Below are 23,819 nucleotides of genomic sequence, written 5' to 3' on the forward strand. Positions count from 1 at the left end.
GTGCAGCAGCGGCACAGTGGCAGCGGGAGGCCCCATTAGCGAAAGCACACCTCAGGTTAAGAATGGTTTTGGGTTAAGAATGGACCTCCAGAACGAATTAAGTTTGTAACCAGAGGTACCACTGTATTGGGTTAATGGGATAAATAAGGCAACAACTTTATTGGTTACAGATGTGAAATAAAGGGAAAGTGGATATATAAAATGAACTAAATTGAATAATGGGCTAAATACAATAAGATCAAAAACTTGGGACAAGAACTTGTTGAAGTAAACAAATGGAAATGGAATACAAGAAGGGGAGGTGTGGGGAAGTCTTGGAAAGATGGTATTGAAAGTAAGGCTTAAATGTAAATGTTTTCTTTTTTCTTTTTCTTTTTTCTTTTTTGGATTTTCTGGAAATTTCAATAAATATGATATATATTTTTTAAAAAAAAAAACAGATGTGAAATATACTTGGAGCCGAGAGTGGATTTCATGCTCTTTATTCAGCTCATAGTGGTGAGGAGGAATGGAAGTTTCCCCAGAATGTCTGCTTTATATACATTATTTACACAATGGGCCCCACGTTATTGGCTGATTCCGGAATTCTCCTGTAGGCCAATCAGGTTGCGGATTCACTTCCACCTGGAGCGGGAATGGGTGGCTCCTGTGGACCAATCAGACTGCTGCATTCTGGATCCTATTGTTCTAGGACCAATCAGACTGCTACATTTTGGATCCTGTTCAACTCAGTACATAACAAGATATGAGCGGTTTGGCTTAGGCAATTGGGTGAAGCAAGACTATAACTGACTCTTTAAGGATCAACCACCAGAAGGGGGGAGTCCTATGATGTACATCAATTGAGCCCTCCCCCGGGTCATTGTTGGGGTCGTAGCATGGCCCTAGCCCACGCCCAGGCTTTGGACAGGAACCACCCTCCCGGATCCCTTTAACATGGAGGGGCAGGAAGAGTCAACCTCTCCCCCCCCCATAATAGGGCTTACCCAATGCCTAACCTTACAAAGTTGTGACGATTGCTACTAGTTAGGCGAAAACCAAATGGCTAGTGCCAATTTTGCCAAGTGGAAAATTCCTACCTGGTCCCGACAACCAGGCGACTGACATAAGTCATAGCAAGGCCATAGTCAAACCATGCAAGAAAAGAGGGTGGGAGGGATGGAAGATCCCGAAATGGAGGCTGCCTCCCCAGCCACACTGTGATTTAAACTGTCATAGCCACGCCCCCAAGCAAACCCGATTGGCTGGCCAGGGGTGTGAAGCGGCCAGGGGCGCTGCGTTCCTCCGCCCACTTCAAGGTCGCTGTGAGGACCCAGATTCCTTCCCACAAAACAGCACTCCAAAAAGAGAGAGTTGGCCTCTGGTCAGAAGGAGGAAAGGGTCAAACGACAAGAAATAAGAATTCTTCGTATGCTTCTCCAGTTTATCCAGGCTTTCAGCTTAAGCCAGATTTTAATTTGGGATCCCAAATAACACCTTATGGAATATACACGTCCGAAGTGTGTGATCTGAACTTGTTTGAAGTGTCTTTGAGAGCAAAAATATGGCCCCAGGGAGAACAATTTAGAGTGGCACTGCGTGTAGAATATCAGACTTGTCATTGTGGTAAGAGATCAATATGTTTAGGAGCTATCAAAAGCTAGGGGCCAAGCTTTGAAAGCATAAAAATTCAGGGTAGTGAAGGGAACCATATTCAATAACCACCACTGATTGAATAATTTCAGGAAACGGTTGATTTTGCACCAAAAATGTAAGTATTTATTGAACTGAATAACAGTTGAACAAGCAAGCATTATTCAAAAGAGAAGAATTGTCAGTATTAGCTTGAAAAAATGCATTTAGTCCCGTTAAATGTATGAAACTGTAATTTGCTATTTCTTTTCTGTCAAACTTTTAAAATGCATCATTTGGAGTTTTTAAATGAAAGCAACAGTCACTTTGCATCCGTCTTCCTCCAGAGAATTTGAAGAAGCAATTGCATAGATCTTTGAGGGGCTAGCAGCTGCAGAGGCAATAATGGATCATGTTTCAGTTTATTTTCAGCGTCACAAAGAAGAGAGCAAAAGTACAGGACCTTTCTGTACAAAGTTTAAGAAGTGAAAACCCAGAGAAGGATAATGTACATCAGACAGTAGAATTTTGGTATCTATTTGGACACTTCTTAAATTCTAAAATCACCACTGTGCTGAGAGTGCCAAGGTTGCAGGTTCGCTCAGCTGCATATACAAGGAGTTGGATTAGATGATCTTCAGGGTCGCTTCCAACTCTACAACTCTACGATAATAAAACATTAAAAAGAGTCTCCGGTCTATTTTTTACTTTTAGTCAATGAGGAAATCTTCAAGGTCTCTGGGGCTGCCTAAAAGAACCCTATATTGAGCTGAACTTTGTCACCAACTCGATTTAAAACTTTCCATTATTTCAATTCATCTTGAACAGTCCAAATACTCTGTTCTTTCTTCTAGGCCATGCATGGAATAAATGCTCTTGCACAATAGGCAAGACCTCATCTTTTCATTCATTCTCCTTTTTCGGGGGGGGGGGGATTCCTTAAGAAACTCATCTGAGGGCAAAGTATTTTTGACTGGAAAAGTCTTCTGACTTTCCCCCATCGTTCTCTTACTGCCTTGTGAAAGTACCCCAGGAAGTCAGTTTTCTATTCAGCTGCCTCCTAAAGCAAACAACTGGCAAGAATTGTTTTGAAGAATCTACATCTTTGATAAAATGGTTTTCAGAATGAGATATTATCAGGATTTCTGTCAATCTTGCTCTTCATGAGTTTTGTTTATTCTTGTTTCAATTGTCATTGTACACAATGTGTACAATGTTGAATTACTTCAATTGCATCTACACATTTTGAATTGTTCCTTAAGCCATTGTAAAACATATATAAATTCTCATTTTCACATGGCTGGGATTTTGTGTCGTTGGTCATGATTCCTGTGAAAACCCTTCCCCTCTGGTTTTATGCAATGCAGATTTCTATTTCACCATTTTGTAAATTACTTCTTTATATATATAAAAGATCTGCTTGCTTAATTATGGCAATGCATTTTCACTTGTATTCTGTAATTTGTGTATTTATTTGCTTATTTTAAAAGTTCAAAGTAGCTTGCATCAATAAAATAAAACAAAATCCACAAAAGGCATTCTATACCGTGATAAAAGAGCTTAACCTCTACAACAGCTCATGATCTTTCCCCCTCCCCACTCCTATCCCCCCAAAAAGAAATGAAGATATAGGGGAAGCAAAATAACTTTAACTTATTCATTATGAGAACATGAAAAGGCTTTAAGCTGCAGACCTTCTTAAAGAACTAGGTTTTAGCCAAACACCAGGGTCAGAGCTTGGCGAATCACAATTGGGAAAGTATTCCATCATTTCATCAAAAAGCTCCCCCACTCAGTTCCATCTGATTGACCTCTGAGGAATCTGTAGTGGGGCCTCAGATGATGACTGTACCATGTACTGATAAATGTGTAGAAGAAGACAGTCATTTATATATCTAGGTCCCAAGCTATTCAGGACTTTAAAGGTTAAAACCAGCATCCTGAATTGAGCCAAGAAGCAAATGGGCAAACAGTGCAGATCAAACAAAAATAGATATCACATGGTTTGATTGCTTCACTGCAGATTTGGCAGCAGCATTTTGCATGAATTACAGCTCCCAAATACTTTGCAAGGGCATTCCTATGCACAGTGTAAACTAACGCCACTGTAATGGAAGAAGCAAAGATCACCACTGTCCAAGCAATGATCTTCAACATCAACTTTGTTGGACTGGTCATATTGTGCAGATGCCTGATTATTGTCTTCCAAAGCAACTACTCTATTCCGAACTTAAAAATGGAAAGCGTAATGCTGGTGGTCAACAAAAGAGGTTTAAAGACTCTCTCAAGGCAAATCTAAAAAAAAACCTAGTATAAACACCGACAACTGAGGAACACTGGCCTTCGAGAGCTCCAGTAGGAGAACAGCCTTTACTAAAGGTGTCATGGGCTTTGAAGGTGCTCAAACTCAGGACGAAAGGGAGAAAGGAGCTAAGAGGAAAGCACACTTGGCAAACCCTCACCGTGATCAACTCCTGCCTGGAAACCTATGTCCCCACTGTGGAAGTACATGCGGATCCAGAACTGGCCTCCACAGTCCTTTATGGAATCACTGTTAAAACCGTGTTCATGGAAGACAATCTTACTCGGCTACGAGTGATCACCAAAGAAGAATTCCAATAGTCTAACCTGGAAGTAAATGACACATGAAGTCCTGTGGTGAAGTCTTCTTCTTACATTGCTGGTGTATCAGACAAAACGGGAAAAAGGCACTTTTCACCACTGACACCATCAAACTGTAGAAATGATCTTTCAGAGGCAATGCAGGCCTCTTCATTACAGGCTTCACTTCTGCACTCGAATCAGTGCAGTACCACTTGTCTGAATTTGATTTCATTTCTTAACATCCCCTTCAATTATAGTAGTACCTCGCACGACGAATGCCTCGCAAGACGAAAAACTCGCAAGACGAAAGGGTTTTTGGTTTTTTGAGTTGCTTCGCAAGACGAATTTCCCTATGGGCTTGCTTCGCAAGACGAAAACGTCTTGCAAGTTTGTTTCCTCTTTCTTCAAAACCGTTAATACTGTACCCAGGGTGCATTGCTTGAGGAGGTGCAGTTGCGACTTGACTTCAAGGAGCAACTCATAGCACGCGGTGTGGTAGCCTTTTTTGAGGTTTTTGAAGACTTTGGTCTTTTTCAATGCATTCCTATGGGAAACCGTGCTTCGCAAGACGAAAAATTCGCAAGACGAAAAAACTCGCAGAACGAATTAATTTCGTCTTGCGAGGCACCACTGTATTTACAACAGGTGAACACTGCCGTTTCCACTTTCTCCCTAAGATCAGATGCAGAAGTGGGATGGAGCTGGGTATCATCTTATTGATACCTTCTCCCAGTGATTTCATGTAGAAATTGAACAGCACAGAGGACAAGGTGGAACGTTATAGAATCCCACAGACGGCTAGAAAAAGGGCAAAGCAAAAGTACCCCAGCGTCATCTGCTGGGTCCTATCACGCAGTAATGAGAAGCAGCCATACAATACTGCACCTTCAATCCCTTTCCCTGCAAAATGGCCCAGAATGATATCATGGTCACAGCTGAAACATTCAGGAGAAACAAGGTCACCGTCTTCCTATCTGCCTCCTGGTTCAACCTGTCATCAACCTACATGACGAATAAAGTTTTCGGCCAAAAATCAAGTTGGAAGCTTGACTGAAAAAGAATCTAGATGATCAGTTTCTCCGACAAACCCTGGAATTTTCTTATCCTCAGTGCTCATATTCCTAATGTTTACAGTGGTGCCTCGCAAGACGAAAATAATCTGTTCCGCGAGTCTCTTCGTCTAGCGGTTTTTTCGTCTTGCGAAGCAACCCTATTAGCGGCTTAGCGGATTAGCGCTATTAGCAGTTTAGCGGCTTAGCGGCTATTAAAGGCTTAGCCGCTTAGCGGCTAAAAGGCTATTAGCGGCTTAGCGGCTTAGAAAAAGGGGGGGGGAGTGAAAAAAATCACAAGACTCGCAAGACGTTTTCGTCTTGCGAAGCAAGCCCATAGGGAAATTCGTCTTGCGAAGCGCATCGAAAAACGGAAAACCCTTTCATCTAGCGGGTTTTTCGTCTTGCGATGCATTCGTCTTGCGGGGCACCACTGTATCTATTTATCACCTTACTAACAACACAAATGGCTCTCTTATATGAAACAGTTTACCGTTCCTTGTCAACGCTTAGGAAATATTTCTGGAAAAGTAGACTTACCAACAAAGAGCTGGCTATTGAGCTGCAAACGGATATGCCCATCAGATGAAGCTGTGTGAGTTCTTTGAGGGAGTTGATCTACTTGCAGCGATGCCTCTTTGATGTTTCTTTCAGCCTTCACGTAGTGCCACTGGTTGTCATTTAAGGAAGCGGGTGACTGCACTGTGATTTCATTTGGCCCATTTCCCACATCAAATGAAAAGATCACTTCAGTTGGTGCTAGAAAGAGTAAAGACAGTTTAGAATTTTGGGTTACCAAAACCACATTGAAAATGTGTGGAAAGCATGGTATAAACTTATTTTCTTCATGTTGTGAAATAATGGCAAGATTAATTTCCTTTGTTAAAAATAATGACTTCAGCTCTTCCACTGTAAGTTATATATTAGTTGCAGGGAACTAATTTATTGGGGGGGGGACAGATAGTTAAGCTAGGTGTAACTTTATACCACAAATACTTGCAATATAGACACTGAATATACAAATGTAATAAGCTTTCAGTAAGAAAGTGGAAAACAGCCTAATGATTTGACTAATTGGTTGTTAAACTAGAATAAACCTTTAGTTAAAGGATTGTTTCAGCAAGTAGGAAAACTGATTTTATGTCTTACAGATTAAGAAGCCAATCCATCTAGTACAAGCTCAATAGTATAGAGTACTAGTCAATGCATTTTATATTGCCTACTAATATAGGTGTGGAAAATATTTGTTTAAATATTAATATTAAAAGAACTTCTACAAAAGTTTATTTTTGGATAATCTGAATAAAGAGTGTACATAACGCCATACCATAAAAACAATATCAACAGTTTAAGTCAAAAATCAGCTAATTGTTGTAGAAGGATGTATTCTTAATTGCCCACATAGGACTGGTGGAATAGAAAAGCTTTCAGCAGGTATTAAAAAGTTGGAACGTAAGGTGTATGCTTATCAGAGTATTCCATAGTGCTTTGCTGATGACATTAAAGGCTCAGTTTCTTCTGTTGTCAAATGAATCTCGCCAACTTATCCCCACTTCTGAACTCAGGGCAGGGTTAGGATTAGGGGCAACTTCATCCCAGTCCAATCCCTGTCAGAACACTTGGCAGAACTGATTTGTCTGAAATAGAAGTGACTGAAACCTTTAAGAAGATACAAATGTTGTTAAATTCAAGAAGCAATAAAGATGAGAGATTTTCAAAGTCCATCTCACTATAGAATCTCTTCAGAGCTCTATCTTGTGGTTGTGTGGAGAGTGGAGAGTCTCTTCCTTTAAATTCCTGGGAGTTTACCTTAGTGAAGACCTCACTTGGAAAAACAATATAACTCAGGTGGTTAGGAAGGCCCAACAGAGTCTCCATTTTCTCGGGGTCTTGCGAAAGAACAATGTTAAACAACAATTGATGACCTCCTTCTACCGGTCCACAATAGAAAGTGTCCTCTCATATTGTATCACAGTGTGGTACTTTGGCTTGACAGCCAAGGACAGAAAGTCTGTACAGAGGGTGGTGAACACAGCTCATGATATCATGGGCTGTCCCCTGAGCCCGCTGGATGACATTGCAAGGGATTGATGCCTTAGGAGAGCGAGAAAAATTCTCAGGGACAATTCACACCCCGGCCAGCACCTCTTTAATCTTCTACCCTCGGGCAGGAGATATAGAAGTCGTACCAACAGGCTAAAAAACAGTTTCTATCTGTGGGCTGTTAGGCTGCTGAATAGAAAATAATATAGTGCAACTGACTTTGGGGGTTGGTGTGTTGTGGATCGAGGGCCCGACCCCCGCTATGTGAAATAAATACACAAGGACACGTGATATAAGGTTAATGGGCAAGGAAAGGCCACAACTTTATTGATTACAGCAGTGAAAAGGTATTGGCTTAGGCATTGGATGACTATAGGAGGTGGGTTTATTCAACAGTAGGTGGAGCCTGTTGATGCCAATCCAACTATAGGCTCACCCCTGATGTCACCGAGGGTCGCGCCATGGCCTCCCGCCAAGCAGGCATCGGACGGAATACACGACCGCCAGATTCCTTTAACGGAATAACCCACGGTAGATAGCATAGGCGATGGCCACACCTAGCCCTTGACACACATGAATCCAATGCCTAACCTACCCACCAATACCACAAATGTTGTGACGATTGCTACGAGGTAGGCGAAAAAACCAAAAAGCCTAATGCCAAATGGAAAAATTCCTACCAGGCCCCCCAGACAACCGGGGCGACCAACCTAAGGTCCATAGCAAGGCCAAAAACCTAGACCCTGAGCTAAATGGGAGTGGAGGGTGGGTGACTCGCTGAGGGACGACGACGAATGAGGAGGAGGCGGAGCTGGCGCCACAGCATTAAGCTGCTACACACGCCCCCCAGAGGCACCTGGTTGGCTGCCTCCGGTGGGCGGGGGCGCCAGCCAGGTAAGGAGGGGAGGGGGCTAAGGCCCCCTACCAGGGGCGGAGCTCGGTCTCTCGCCCACAACCACTCCCCTCTCTTCCAGGGAGGAGAGTCTTTGTGCGACAAGCACACAGAGTGCAATGAGATTGAGTGTTTGCGTGGGGGGGGGGGGAAGCTCCGTTAATTTCATTGTACACAGGTTGTATACTGACAATAAAGGTATTATTATTATTATTATTATTATTATTATTATTATTATTATTATTATTATTTTGACCATCCTTTGGGAGGGATCTGGACTCTGAAACGGGCTGGGCTCCGCAGAAAAGAAATCGGTGAACCTTTCTCTATTTAATTTAACAGTTTGCACATCTAGCCCAATAGTTGCAAACACAATGTAAGATGGGTAACACCTAATGATGTTTAGTCAGTGAAGGCTACTGTTTGCACTCAGACTGAAAATGGTTTCCATGAGATGTGGTCAAAGTAATCCCCTCCCCCCAAAAAAGTTCTTACGACAATCAAGCAGAAGAATATAAGCTTCATATCTGAAAATGAAAACTCATAAGAGGTGTTACTGTATAAAGCTTTACGTTTAACCTTTCAAACATTCTGTCCAGAACTTGCACTTACTTGATGGATATAACTGAAATCAATGGCATGGCATGGAGCACAAATGTGATTTATGATTCATGTTGCGCTGACTACACGGGCCAGAAAAAGTGTCTGAGTAAAAGTGATGATTGATGCCTGCTCTTCAATTAGCCAAACTCATTTTCCAATCATATTGGAAGCAGGACTCCTCTTTGAAATCAATTATTAGTTCTACAGAAATACCTTTGGCATTGCAGGGTGCCTTAAGAAAATAACTATGGGTGGCAAAACACTCGGTTTAAATGAATTTTGTGGGCTTTTATTTCAGAGGTGCCTCCCAATGGGAAGGCGGGTGGAATCCAGCAAGGGAATAAAATAAGACAAAACTCCAAATTGGAACTATGCCTGCAAACAAAAAAAAACAAACTTTGTTGTATGCGAATGAATGAATCTGCTTCTTGTGAAAACCAATGAGGGATTTCATCATTAGTGTGTTCTGGGTGCTGTTCTAAAACTGGAAAAAAAGTCAAATGAAGAAATGTTTTTTTAAAAAAACTATGACAAAAGATAAATTTAGGAATGTGCAATTATATTTTTAGGACTTGGCATATCTGGTCAGCTGCCAGGGGCCCAACAGCCTGGCAGGGCCAGATTCCGGGCTCCATTCATTTCTTCTTTTTCTTTAACATTTAGAGAATGTCAGCAGACTGGATCCACTGACTGCCAGGTAATCCCACCAGGGCCAAGGAATGGAGGAGGTCTAACAGATGCAGGAAGTGACTTGGCGGAAGACACATTGCCCAGGGTCCTCCAAGACCAAGAAATGACCCTGTATCATAGCTGTCAACCTTTCCTTTTTTTACGGGAAATTCCCTTACTCCGACGTGGGTGGCGCTGTGGGTTAAACCACAGAGCCTAGGACTTGCCGATCAGAAGGTCGGCAGTTCGAATGCCTGCGACGGGGTGAGCTCCCGTTGCTCAGTCCCTGCTCCTCCCAACCTAGCAGTTCGAAAGCATGTCAAAGTGCAAGTAGATAAATAGGTACCGTGAAATGGAATACACAAGATGAAACGGTTAAATCAACTATGATTAAATGGGCTCAGGACATTGGTCATAACATTATGTTTGCTGACTGGGAGAAGTTGTGGACCACCGGGATGAAATTTACGGCATGCAATGCCTTAAGAGAAAATATTATGAAAATGATCTATAGGTGGTACATGACCCCAGTGAAGCTTGCAAAGATTTACCATTTGCCTGATAATAAATGTTGGAAATGTAAGGAAAATGAAGGTACATTTTTTCACCTCTGGTGGACGTGCCCAAAGATTAAGGCATTCTGGGAAATGATATATAATGAATTGAAAAAGGTATTTAAATATACCTTCCCTAAGAAACCAGAGGCCTTTCTCTTGGGTATAGTCGGCCAAGGGGTGTTAAAGAAGGATATGACATTTTTTATGTATGCAACAACGGCAGCAAGAATACTCATCGCAAAGTACTGGAAGACACAAGATCTACCCACCGTGGAAGAATGGCAGATGAAGGTGATCGAATACATGGGTCTGGCAGAGATGACGAGCAGAATCCGAAACCAGGGAAGAGAAACAGCGGAAGAAGATTGGGAAAAATTTAAGGACTATTTAAAGAAATATTGTAAAATTAATGAATGTTAAAATGATGCTGGATTAGAAAATAAGTGGTTAACAGCGGTAATGGCCAAGTCAAAGAGAATAAGTAAGATTAAAATTAAGTTAAAATAAGGGAAGGATTTGCTGAATAATTGATTAGAAATTGGAATACAGAAAGGGGAGGTATGAGGAAGTCGGGGAGGTAAATTATAAGAAAATAATATTTGAAGTTGTACTTGGTTTTTTTGTTTGTTTGTTGTGTCTATTGTTTTGTTTTGTTTTGTTTTTGTTGTTATAAAAATTATGGAAACTTTAATAAATTTTTTTTTTAAAAAAAGATAAATAGGTACCACTCCAGCGGGAAGGTAAACGGTGTTTCCGTGCGTTGCTCTGGTTCACCAGAAGTGGCTTAGTCCTGCTGGCCACATGACCCGGAAGCTGTACGCCGGCTCCCTCAGCCAATAAAGCGAGATGAGCGCCGCAACCCCAGAGTCAGTCACAACTGGACCTAATGGTCAGGGGTCCCTGTATCTTTACCTTTTACCCTTATTCCAGCGCTGTTTCCTGCTGCTTCCCGCTGCTATCCCGGATTGTTAGATATCCCGTAGACTAACTCCAGGACAGGTGAGGCTGCTGATCCCTTATTTTCAAATCTGAGAGTTGACAGCTATGCCCTGTATACTTCAATGAGATCATTTGCCTACAGAACCCAAATGAAAGCTTTGACAACGCAGAATGGGGAGGGAAGCAATCACTTACTGATTGCTTTTTTAGGAATCCCCAGTTGGCACATGAAATCTGGACTGGGCAATGACCTCACATATAGTCTAATGATAGTGGAAGCTGTGTGTTGTCAAAACCAGGAGATCAGGCCATGAACGTCAGGCTTGCAGCAAAGAATAAAATGTATGGCGGCCACACTGAGTTTGAAGGGGGCAGAAGAAGAAAGAATGACTGCAGCAAATCTAGGACAGCAGCATTTCACATTGAGGTCAGGAAGGGAGTGGGCAGGCGAGGGATCTTGAAAGCCATTAGGCTTTTGGATGAAATCTATTAATACACCTAGTCAGGGCATCCCTGGATTTTACACAATGGACTGTACAGCTCTACCCATTATTACTTGACCCACAAATGTGTCTTGTTCTGTAAGACATTGTTAACATTAATTGGACTTCTGTGTACAGTACTGAAAGGAAAATTGCAGCCTGGAAGCAGGGGCACTGTTAGTGGGTATCTCACTATTGGATTTTGCACCAAGCTTCATGCTTTCTGTCTGTTTCCCCCCCTTTGTAATAATTTAACAACCAAAACAAAACTTTGCTCACAGGGTGGCAGGATGCACTAAAATCATGCCTATTTGGAAGTAGTTTTGTTCTCAGTAGTGGTTATGCTTTGTTCACTAAAAAGGATGCTGGGGTAAATTAACAGGAAGGATTTGAAACCTGTGGGACCAGAGATTCTTAGAAGACTGGTGTAAATATACGAACTATTTGAAAAGTAATGGTAATGAACGGATTACGCTAGTCGGACTGCAAGAAGTTTTGTAAGGAGGACTATCTAAAATATTACAAGAAAGACTATGAGGAGAATTATTAGTTAATGATAATTAAGAGTAATAGAGAAATTAAGAAATGCAGTATAAGTGATAAAGAACGGAAAATCATCAGAGGTGTTGACGGAAGTCTAAAGCATTGTATAACAGAAGAAGTTATGTTATATGATTGTTGGAAATTATATGTTTAAAAAACCAATAAAAATGTGTGTGTGTGTGTGTGTGTGTAGGATGATGGCGCAGGAGCTTAACCACATGATCCTATGAACATCTGCATGGAGTTCAGCAAGGCTTACTCTCAGGAAGTTGTTTATAGGGCGGAGACCACACACTAAGAAGTTGAAGTTTCAAAAAGACCGGCATACAAGATTAAATCACAAAATAAAATGGTTTCTGTGTTAGCAACAAGGTGAGGTCCATTATTAATGCCATAATGAGCTTTAAAACATTTCTATTATATTACCATATTGAATGATATCCTGAATTTGACATGTTAATTGTTATTTATCATTAAAATTTCAAATTTTCCACCACAAAATGTTAAGTGACTTTGAACAATTAATAAGCAGTCAAACACAAATTGGTCATTTACATTCAAACATATTAAAACTGAATCCATGATTTACTCAAACGGCCTCACACAATGACATCAAACATTCTGTCTGTTGCATGCTGTCTTTTTAACACCGGAAATTTTGAATTTGAGCAGTGGTTTTTATCTATAACGGGTTTGAAACACGCAGAGATTTGTATGTCAAAGCCACACATCAGTATAACTTGCTTTAAATCTATGGACTGTACACACAGGATGCTATATATATATATATATATATATATGAAACCCCCAGTGGAGACTCTATAGGTCAATTGGCCAAAGTATTACCACAAATACATAGCAGGCTGGTCACACAACAAAGCTACCTAATACCTACAACAAAAGAGCATGACTGCGCATACATTTAACAGTCATCTAAACACATTACAATTTCCTGCTTTCAAGTATGGTCCTTTCAAACCCTTGCTTTGATGTACTTTTCCGGTTTGAAGTTGGTAGATTACATAAATTACGTATTTTATTGGCTGACAGGCAGGCAGTTAGCACTTCTCAGCGGTGTTGGTTTGTATTCTATTTTACTTCTTTTCCTTGACAAGGCAAACACCCCCCCCCCCTGCAATTTTTAAGTTTCCTTAATCTGAACAGTAAACCAACCAGAATCAATTCTGACCCAAACGACATAAACAGGATTGGCTATATTCCCAAAAAAATGCAGGTTTCCCTGGATTGATATTAGAAACCGCCTCGATTGGTTATAGCAGGCTTCCTCAACTCAGCCCTACAGATGTTTTTGGCCTACAACTCCCATGATCCCTAGCTAGCAGGACCAGTGGTCAGGGCTGCTGTGAATTGTAGTTTCAAAACATCTGGAGGGCCAAGGTTGAGGAAGCCTGGGTTCTAGCAAAAAGACCAAATGATCCCATATCAACCCTGTATCAGCCCTGAATTGGGAAACTTATAATGTCTGTTGTATTAAATTCAGGATGTCAAATTCAGGATATCAATTTTTTAATGCGCTGTAAGCCACCCAGAGTGGCTGGGGAAACCCAGTCAGATGGGTGGGGTACAAAGAAGAAGAAGAAGAAGAAGAAGAAGAAGAAGAAGAAGAAGAAGAAGAAGAAGAAGAAGAAGAAGAAATACTATTATATCAACCTGCCTTCACCCTGCAATGTGATGGAAAAGCCCTTCTATGCAACCCATCATTGGTGGATACTTGGTTGGTTGGAACATGCAAGAGGTCCTTTCTGTAGCTGCATGCCAGTTGTGGGATTTTATCTCCCAGAATATTAATTTCTCATTTGTTTGACTGCCACTTGGGGCTCATCCAGACTGCCTTTTGTGCCATGCTTTCCAGGCACAAATCCACATTTAAAGTTGGGTGGCTGAGCTTTCTTTGGGGGGGGGGGGGGGAGGGTGTCCCAGGCAGAAGCCAGAAAGACAGAGCCATGCTTGATTTCTACTTGACTCCAAGTCTGCAATACACTACAGAGGCAATACACTACAGCTCAGGTTGCATATATGTGTAAATAAACCATATATCATACAGACACCACAGTTCTACACTGTCCCTCATGCCAAGGAAACCAAACCCTGGGTTGGCACCCAGAACCCCTGGAACATTGCACCAATCAGAGATCCGGGTGCTACACTATTATTGGGATGATGCCTAAGAATACAGTTACCTATCTGCCCAAGTAGCCTCTGGGCTGGGTTGTACTAATGCAATCATGATACAGCACAGCAGGTCCCCTGTTTCATACAAGAGGTACAGTGGTGCCCCACAAGACGAATGCCTCGCAAGACGGAAAACCCGCTAGACGAAAGGGTTTTCCATTTGCGATGCACTTCGCAAGACGAATTTCCCTATGGGCTTGCCTCACAAGACGAAAACATCTTGCGAGTCTCGCCATTTCCCCCCGCTTTCCTCCCCTTTTTCAAAGCCGCTAAGCCACGAATAGCCTTTTAGCAGCTTAGCCGCTAATCCTTTAATAGCCGCTAAGCCGCTAAATCGCTAATAGCGCTAATCCTCTTAGCCGCTAATGGGGTTGCTTCGCAAGACGAAAAAACCGCTAGACGAAGAGAATCGCGGAACGGATTCTTTTCATCTTGCGAGGCACCACTGTACATTTCACTGTATAATATAAAGCAAATGGGGGTATAAATTCCCCACCCACCCAAAAAACCATCAAGTTCTAGTTCCACAATACTCAAATAAGCAAAGAAACCTTGGAAATGTTGAGCAGCATATTCTTCATAGAGTATGGGAAATGTTTGGGTGAATGTGCAAGCAACAGTCTTCCCTCACATCTAACTAAAGGTCCTGTGACTCCTTTCATGGGAGATGACCAGGAACAAAAAGTTTTTGTTGTTTTTTGGCAGTGACTACTAAAATTGCGGGACGTGGGTGGCGCTGTGAGTTAAACCACAGAGCCTAGGACTTGCCGATCAGAAGGTCGGCGGTTTGAATCCCCACGACAGGGTGAGCTCTCGTTGCCCCGTCCCTGCTCCTGCCAACCTAGCAGTTCGAAAGCACGTCAAAGTGCAAGTAGATAAATAGGTAGTGCTCCGGCGGGAAGGTAAACAGCGTTTCCATGCGCTGCTCTGGTTTGCCAGAAGCGGCTTAGTCATGCTGGCCACATGACCCGGAAGCTGTACTCCTGCTCCCTCGGCCAATAAAGCAAGATGAGTGCCGCAACCCCAGAGTCGGTCACGACTGGACCTAATGGTCAGGGGCCCCTTTACCTTTTACTAAAATTGCATCGTTCTTTCCCTGCCCTCTGCAATTTATCACCATTCCAGTCAGTTAGCTATTCAGATGTCTTTTTCAGTTTCTGATTCAACTGTCTGTTTGCTATGTAACCTTCTTGATTTTGGAACATCAAGATCCCACAAGGCTCTCATTATAGCTGCTAAGGTTCCACATTGAACTACTAAAACTCAGCACAGTGTTGTTTATCGGCTCCACGACCCTCTGGGGTTACTGCATCATTTTTATTTTATGGCAGTTCACAAGAAAGGAACAGAAGGCAAAGTAATGTCACTGTTGTTTAATATGGCAAACATTGGGAAAAGAAGTGAATTCATGTTCTTTCTACCATTACATTGAGGAAACAATTTGAGCTAAACTCAATCAGCCATCCTGCACTATAACTGTATAAGGATGTAGTTAAGCAATTTAAGAGACTGCAGAGTGAAATTACTGTGGCTTCATTTCGGGGCTTCAAGCCATACAGCATGGGTGGTTCAATTTTTGGGGGGCCCCAGTGCACACATCTCACACATGAACAAACAACCACACTGCAGATACGTGCACTACAAAGATGGAGGAAATAGCAGACCAATACTTGGTAGCAGACAAACGCATACATTTAAAGCAGTATCATGGTTTCCCCCAAGAGCCTTAGGAACTGAGAGTTGATAAAGGTAAAGGTAAAGGTACCCCTGCCCGTACGGGCCAGTCTTGACAGACTCTAGGGTTGTGCGCTCATCTCACTCTAGAGGCTGGGAGCCAGCGCTGTCCGGAGACACTTCCGGGTCACGTGGCCAGCGTGACAAAGCTGCATCTGGCGAGCCAGCGCAGCACACGGAAACGCCGTTTACCTTCCCGCCAGTAAGTGGTCCCTATTTATCTACTTGCACCCGGGGGTGCTTTCAAACTGCTAGGTTGGCAGGCGCTGGGACCGAACAACGGGAGCGCACCCCGCCGTGGGGATTCGAACCGCCGACCTTTCGATCGGCAAGCCCTAGGCGCTGAGGCTTTTACCCACAGCGCCACCTGCAGTAGATGCTTATTTCCCCTCAGAGAGCTCAGGGGCAGATTTTGACAATCTTTCATGATATGGTGCCCTATGTAAGACCAAAGTTGGTGTCCCCAAATAGATCTTCTCAATTATGGATCTTCTCAATTATGCTTCCCCCTCAGCTCAACTGTGTTGGGGAAACACTGGCATTACCCTAAATCCGGCATTGTATAGAGTTACCATTTCCTGAGTGATTTAACACTCGACCCTTCTTCCCAGGTAATTGTAGCTCTGTGTTGGGAATAGGAGTGTTTCCACCCCCATTGTTCTGCCTGGACAATGAGGTCCAGCGCCGAGGGCCTTCGGGCAGTTCCCTCACTGTGAGAAGCCAAGTTACAGAGAACCAGACTGAGGGCCTTCTCCATAGTGGCGCCCGCCCTGTGGAATACCCTCCCACCAGATGTCAAAGAGAAAAACAACAACCAGACCTTTAGAAGACATCTGAAAGCAGCCCTGTTTAGGGAAGCTTTTAATGTTTGACGGACTATTGTATTTTAATATTCTGTTGGAAGACACCCAGAGTGGCTGGGGAAACCTAGACAGATGGGCAGGGAATAAATAAATTATTATTATTATTATTATTATTATTATTATTATTATTATTATTATTATTATTATTATTATTATTGGAACCCCCAACAACTCTCAGCACCCTTAACAAACTACAGCTCCCAAAATTCTTTGGGAGAAGCCATGACAGTTTACATTGCTTTAAATATATGGTAGTAAAGGTAAAGGTACCCCTGCCCGTATGGGCCAGTCTTGACAGACTCTAGGGTTGTGCGCTCATCTCACTCTAGAGGCTGGGAGCCAGCGCTGTCCGCAGACACTTCCGGGTCACGTGGCCAGCGTGACAAGCTGCATCTGGTGAGCCAGCGCAGCACACGGAACGCCGTTTACCTTCCCGCTAGTAAGCGGTCCCTATTTATCTACTTGCACCCGGGGGTGCTTTCGAACTGCTAGTTTGGCAGGCGCTGGGACCGAGCGACGGGAGCGCACCCCACTGCGGGGATTCGAACCGCCGACCTTTTGATCGGCAAGTCCTAGGCACTGAGGCTTTTACCCACAGCGCCACCCGCATCCCTCTTAAATATATGGTGTGGCCACACATATCATTTATGCTCCCCATGGCAAGGCTGATGAAGCAAGGTCTCCTTCTGTCCAGTGCTGCTCTGAGACGCATATTTTTGTGCCGGTTTTGGAATCGCGCCATTGCAAAGTTATGCTGAATGCATCTATCTAGAGACACTTGAACCAAGCAACCATATATACATGTAATATCATATTAAATTGGACTTACAATGCAGTTCTATCCTTATGAAGTCTTTAATTCCCAGATTCTCTAAAAACACACCAGAAGAAGTGGTTGTCTTAAAGAAAAAGGACACATCAGCACTCAGTTCTCCATGAAAAGTGGGGAAATGAAGATATGAGGCCTCAGTGTTGAAGGAGGCTGCATTCCAAAACTCCCCTAATGGCAGAGAGAGGGAGAAAGTCAGAAAACATTGTTACATGCAGTGCATTTAAATAGAAGCAAACAGAATGCATTAATTTCCCCCTTCTCTTGCAATTTCAATCCAGAGCTCTATAAATACTGCATAAATAGGGGTCAGTGTGTTGGAAGATTCCATTCCACCTTTAGTTGCAGGCATGGGATTGTTACGTGTCACATGTCTGTTTACATTCCAGCACAGTTTGCTGGTGTAAGCAGAACTTCCACTGTATTGCTTTTGTTTTGACTCTCTCTCTGAGCAGACGGCAAGGAGAGACGACATGTTTCTTTGTCCTGATTTATGATTAATAAATCCATAGTTCTTAGTATGTATCCACAAGCCTCAGCCTTTTCTGTTGTGCAGTTCACATTGCTGAGTATAGTATGCTCAGGTCTGGGAGGCTTGAGTCACTGATTTATGTCGGAGCCAGAGGTTGATGGATCTTCGCAGCAGCACGGCTGAGAAGGAGACGATCCAGCTGGGGGCTACCCAGATGACCTTTCAACCCAGGATGCTGACACAAGGGTCTTGGACCAGAATACTTAAAAGCCCCCTCTTCCCCTACAAGAGCCTGCCCACCTGCCTGGATCACTAACAAAGTCATTGCTCAGAAATACTCTTGGTGAGTAGGAGTGCCAACTTGGACCCGTGACCGTATCTGATAAACTTCAATTGAGGACACAATTTTATGTGCAGCAATGTCATGTTTTTTTGCCTTTATACTGATCAAACTGCAGATATGTCTGTACCCTCCCATGTCCTAAGAACCAAGCCACCAGACTCCTCCATTGATATCTCTAGGAGTGCTTCGGATTGTTACATGAAATAGCCAGTTGCTTTGTAACTAGGCTATTTCCTAGTTAGAGGGTATTTTAGAGAACATTGATCTTGCCTAAAACATTTGTAATAGAACGCAGACCAAGGGATGATATGTTTGACACTATCCTGCACATTTAAACACACCTTGTTATTCCTGCCGCTAAACCCTTACACTTTTATCTGTCACTTTCATAAGCTCTACTGCTTTCCAAGTCAAATTAGGCACTTAGCATCTTCCTGTGGATGCCAAAAACATTTTCAATGTGTTTTTAAAATAATATATATATAATATAGTTTGCAAAATGAGCTGATGCTTAGAAGTTAAAAATTGTCAACACCAGGTTCCCATTATGGTTAAGAACATTGTGGAATGTTTAACAAGAAGGCAAATGGAGCAAAGATAATGTAGTAGAATAATGAAACATTAATATATAGTAAAAGCTGAAACAAAGTTGACTCTGTACCACTTTTTATACTTTCCAAACAACATCCAAAGGACATTTTTCTAAAAAGTATGTTCTAAAAATTCCTGTATACCCATTGTTGTGGGAAATTCGAGCATTTTGCTGATGTGCGCTTATGTATCTTTAAACATCAGTGCTTGTACATCTCGAAACCTTGGTTGGACCAGAGTTCCCAGACAAGCTTTCAGAGGAGCTTAAATCCTCAGTACTAAATTCACACTACATTCTGCCAACTATCACAATCATTTGGGCAAAAGCCTAGTTCTGAATAGTAATTTATTGTCCTTCTGGATGGGAGCTTATTGTGGAATTCGTGCTGCTCATGTGCACAAATTTTCTTAGCAGCGTTCGCATGACATGTACTTTTTACACTTAATCATGGAATATCTGATGAGCAAAAATAGCCTGTTATACATCTTGAGTCACTGTTGCTGTGGAAGCTTATCAGCACCTGAGCAAGACCTACAAGCATGCCTATTCCCACTAACTGGAGCTTGCTGAAAGCACTTGCAATTTCAACACCTCAGTAAAGAGCATGGGTAGGCAAACTAAGGCCTGGGGGCCAGATCCGGCCCAATTGCCTTCTAAATCTGGCCCGCGGACGGTCCGGGAATCAGCAATTTTTTACATGAGTAGCATGTGTCTTTTTATTTAAAATGTATCTCTGGGTTATTTGTGGGGCATAGGAATTCGTTCATCCCTCCCCCCCAAAAAAAATATAGTCCGGCCTCCCACAAGGTCTAAGGGACAGTGGACCGGCCCCCTGCTGAAAAAGTTTGCTGACCCCTGGTTAAGAGGAAATGTTTATTACAATCTACATCGGTGCTTTTGTCTTGCACAAGTCTTGCACAAGACTTCCTTTTCACTTTTGTGCAGGCCACAGTCAAGTTAATAGCATTCTTGCGAAGACCTCAGCATTAAAGATTAAATAAAACAACCACAAAAAGCAGTGGTTATTGACCCAGCCACCCAAAGCACAAACCTCTATCTTTGCCCTTGTGAAATATCTTAATTGAGACCGGTAACATTTGCTATTGCACACTCCCTGGGATTGTTTCTAAGGTATACACATGTCTCCAAACACATTCTGTTATGCTGCACCCGCTGGTGTGGGTGGCAAGTGGTAAAACAAAACAACATGAATATTTGTAACTGGAAGATAAGGAAATGTGTGGAATGGGCCAAATGGAACATGGGGGGGGGGAATGGAACTCTGTGATATAAGGTGCCAATCTGAATTGTCCCATCTACATTGTCTTTGCTATTATACAATTCTCTAGAGATTGTGAGCATGTGTGTGTGTTTCTGCATGACTGATAGGGAAGAAAGAGGAAGGGTGAAGATGGGGACAAAAAGAATTAAACTGAAATTTTAAAATCTCTGAGTGCTAATCAGAGAACTTGTTGAGGTCGCTGTGAGCAGCAGTTCCTCTCTACTAGTTGCATCCATCAAACGATTAAGAGCTGTAGTTCTTATTTATTCTGTAAATGTGGATTCTTGGACTTCTTTGTACAGCTACCATGTGCTATTTTGCATCTTGCAGAAGAAAACTGAATACAAAGCTGATGTGACAGTTTATTGTACATCATAAATGAAAAGCATTAACAAAACAAGGACCTTGTGGTCTTTTTCTATTTTTCTAACAGTTTTGAAAGCCATCAGCTTGGAGAAGTGGATGCAAAATATGGCCTTTGTCGCACTCATAATTACTGATGGAAAAGGAAAGTGATCCTAACCTTTTATCACCTACCATAAAGCTATTCTATATTGTGCACTTGACATCCATAAAGAATTCGTGCCAGCAGGGATACTTTGCCTGCAATCCTGACTATTATAAACTGCAGCTAAAAATACATTGCCATTCACCCCCACCCCCTCAAAAACTGCCTCTTTACAGAAAGATGCTCCTCTGCAAGCCACTCGTGTGCTCCCAGGCTTCTTGGAGACAAATTCCCAGTGTTTACTGAGTAAGTAATATTTGCTTTCCCCACTAGATAAGCATGCAGATGATCTGGCTGTCTGAAGGCCTTCGAGATAAACTTTCGCATAGTGCATCAATAGGTAGTTGCCTACCTGAGAGATGTCTCAGGCTGTAGACAGGCAATGATTTTTAAGAGTTGAAAGCTGTAAGATGGATGCTTCCCTCTCTAAGTTGGACACACACATTTCTTTTGTCTCCGTGTCTTCCCTATCCAAGCGTTCTTTTGAAATGCTATGCTATAAAAAACAGCAAAAACTGTCTGACCTGGCTTGATACTGGGCACTATAATATTACTATAGCTGTGTTGTTGTTGTTTTCTACAGTAAAAGGTGCCAGAACGCACCTCCCTCAGAAGACACACTCCAGAGCCCAAAGAGGATATCTTCGAGCTGGGGGTCTGGTCTCTTCACGAACCAGAGGCAGCCTCTGTCAGGCAATAATAACAATAATAATATATTATTTATACCTCATCCATCTGGCTGGGTGGAGTTTTCCCAACCACTCTGGGTGGCTCCCAACAGAATGGTGAGAATAATAATAATAATAATAATAATAATAATAATAATAATAATAATAATAATGTGATAAAACATCAAACATTAAAACTTTCCCTAAACAGGGCTGCCTTCAGATGTCTTCTAAAAGTCAGATAGTTGTTTATTTCCTTGACATCTGATGGGAGGGCATTGCACAGGGCGGGTGCCACTACCGAGAAGGCCCTCTGCCTGGTTCCCTATAACCTCACTTCTTGCAGGGAGGGAACCACCAGAAGGCCCTTGGAGCTGGGCCTCAGTGTCTAGGCTAAACGATGGGGGTGGAGATGTTCCTTCAGGTATACTGGGCTGAGGCCGTTTAGGGCTTTAAAGGTCAGCACGAACACTTTGAATTGTGCTCGGAAACGTACTGGGAGCCAATGTAGGTCTTTCAGGACTGGTGTTATATGGTCTTGGTGGCCACTCCCAGTCACCAGTCTAGCTGCCTCAGCCTCCTTCAAATGGGCAAGCCGTCTCTTTCTCCTGGGACGAAGAGGTGCTCTGCCCATGCGAAGGTGGTGATGGCAGCAGCCCTAAACAGAGCCCATTCCACTTTGAGAAGAAGAAGAAGAAGAAGAAGAAGAAGAAGAAGAAGAAGAAGAAGAAGAAGAAGAAGGAGGAGGAGGAGGAGGAGGAGGAAGAGGAGGAGGAGGAGGAGGAGGAGTAGTTTCGACTTGCTATCCCCCTTTATCACTACCTGAAGGAGTCTCAAAGCAGCTAACAATCTCCTTTCCCTTCCTCCCCCACAACAAACACTCTGTGAGGTGAGTGAGGCTGAGAGACTTCAGAGAAGCGTGACTAGCCCAAGGTCACCCAGCAGCTGCATGTGGAGGAGCAGGGAATGAAACCCAGTTCACCAGTTTACAAGTCCATTGCTCCTAACCACTACACCACATTGGCTCATGTAATGGGCTAAACTCATGTAGGGTTTATTTTAAGACCCTTATTCTGATTATTCTAACAAAATTGGTTCCCCCCTCACTGAGTCTCATAGTTAACAATGGATAAACTGCTTAGTGATATTACTTTTTAAGGAGAAATGTATAAAATGAATAGACGAAGGCCACTTAAGGCTTTCAGGCAAGTCCAGCATTATTGTATGTAAGAAAATGTATTCATGAAGAATCTTATTTGAGGTGGCTAGACTTCAGTTTAAAAAGTGCAGGAAAGGAAGTCCAGTGTACCATAAATATAATACATCTAGTCTAGTAAGTAATTTGTAATTTCTATGCAACAAAACATTTGCTTTCAGGATTTCAAAGGCACAATAAAAAGAATATTAATTAACTCTTTTTTAAGTTTTTGCGGTTTGCAAATAAAATGCAAACATAAATGGATACAAAGGAAACATAAGTCAGGAAAATTATTAGTTTTGAATACTGTCCAATTTGTTACAAAGGAGCCTTTCAGTGAACCGTCTATCAGCACAAAGTCATTATGATACTCAAGTGTTTGAATCACAACACACACTTGTTTGTTTCATATTTGCAAGAATACTATTGCAAACGCCGTTATAAAATTAAACATAAATTTCCCAACGTCCAAACACCAGGAAGCATTCAGATAATGATGGTGGCAGTGTGTCAATAGAACAGCAAAAAGCAGCTTCGGGCGGGAGGCAATTTGCAGCCCTTATGTTGCAGATCAAGGGGGGAAACGTAATTGGCAAGTTCTCTACCCAAGGATGATAAAGCAAAATATTAAACCTGGCACATAATCCCGTTAAGGAGCAAGGAAAGGAATCCAGAGATCTAAGTTTTATTTTCAAACACAGGTGTCTACTATGACAGAAAGGAAAGGTCTTATACTTTCTATATTTTGCTTTTAAAACAGTACAATATTCATTGCCCTAAAGCAATTTTCACTAGCCTGGTGCCTCCAGATACAACTCTCATCAGACTGCTTTCAATGGACAGTTAGTCCATTGAACTTAATCTTGTCTTCTCTGACTGTAGTAGTAGTAGTAGTAGTAGTAGTTTGGATTTGATATCCCACTTTATCACTACCCAAAGGAATCTCAAAGCAGCTAACATTCTCCTTTCCCTTCCTCCCCCACAACAAACACTCTGTGAGGTGAGTGAGGCTGAGAGACTTCAGAGAAGTGTGACTAGCCCAAGGTCACCCAGCAGCTGCGTGTGGAGGAGCGGGGAATCGAACCCAGTTCACCAGATTACGAGTCCACCGCTCTTAACCACTACACCACACTGGCTCTACGGGA

At 42.5% G+C, this 23,819-nt stretch overlaps 1 protein-coding gene across 3 annotated transcripts in view; it reads right to left on the bottom strand.

Annotated features, from left to right (window-relative positions):
• Positions 1 to 23,819, bottom strand: part of LOC114606418 (contactin-associated protein-like 4) — a 278,819-nt gene that overhangs the window by 30,384 nt on the left and 224,616 nt on the right. For all 3 annotated transcript variants that reach the window (XM_077936037.1, XM_028748648.2, XM_077936035.1), the window contains exons 16-17: positions 17,612 to 17,782; positions 5,805 to 6,023 (exon numbers count right to left, since the gene is read on the bottom strand). In XM_077936037.1, the coding sequence (XP_077792163.1) occupies positions 5,805 to 6,023; positions 17,612 to 17,782 (390 nt within the window). The remainder of the gene's footprint in view (positions 1 to 5,804; positions 6,024 to 17,611; positions 17,783 to 23,819) is intronic.

The sequence above is a fragment of the Podarcis muralis genome, chromosome 11 (assembly GCF_964188315.1).
Source record: "Podarcis muralis chromosome 11, rPodMur119.hap1.1, whole genome shotgun sequence".
Classification (NCBI taxonomy): domain Eukaryota; kingdom Metazoa; phylum Chordata; class Lepidosauria; order Squamata; family Lacertidae; genus Podarcis; species Podarcis muralis.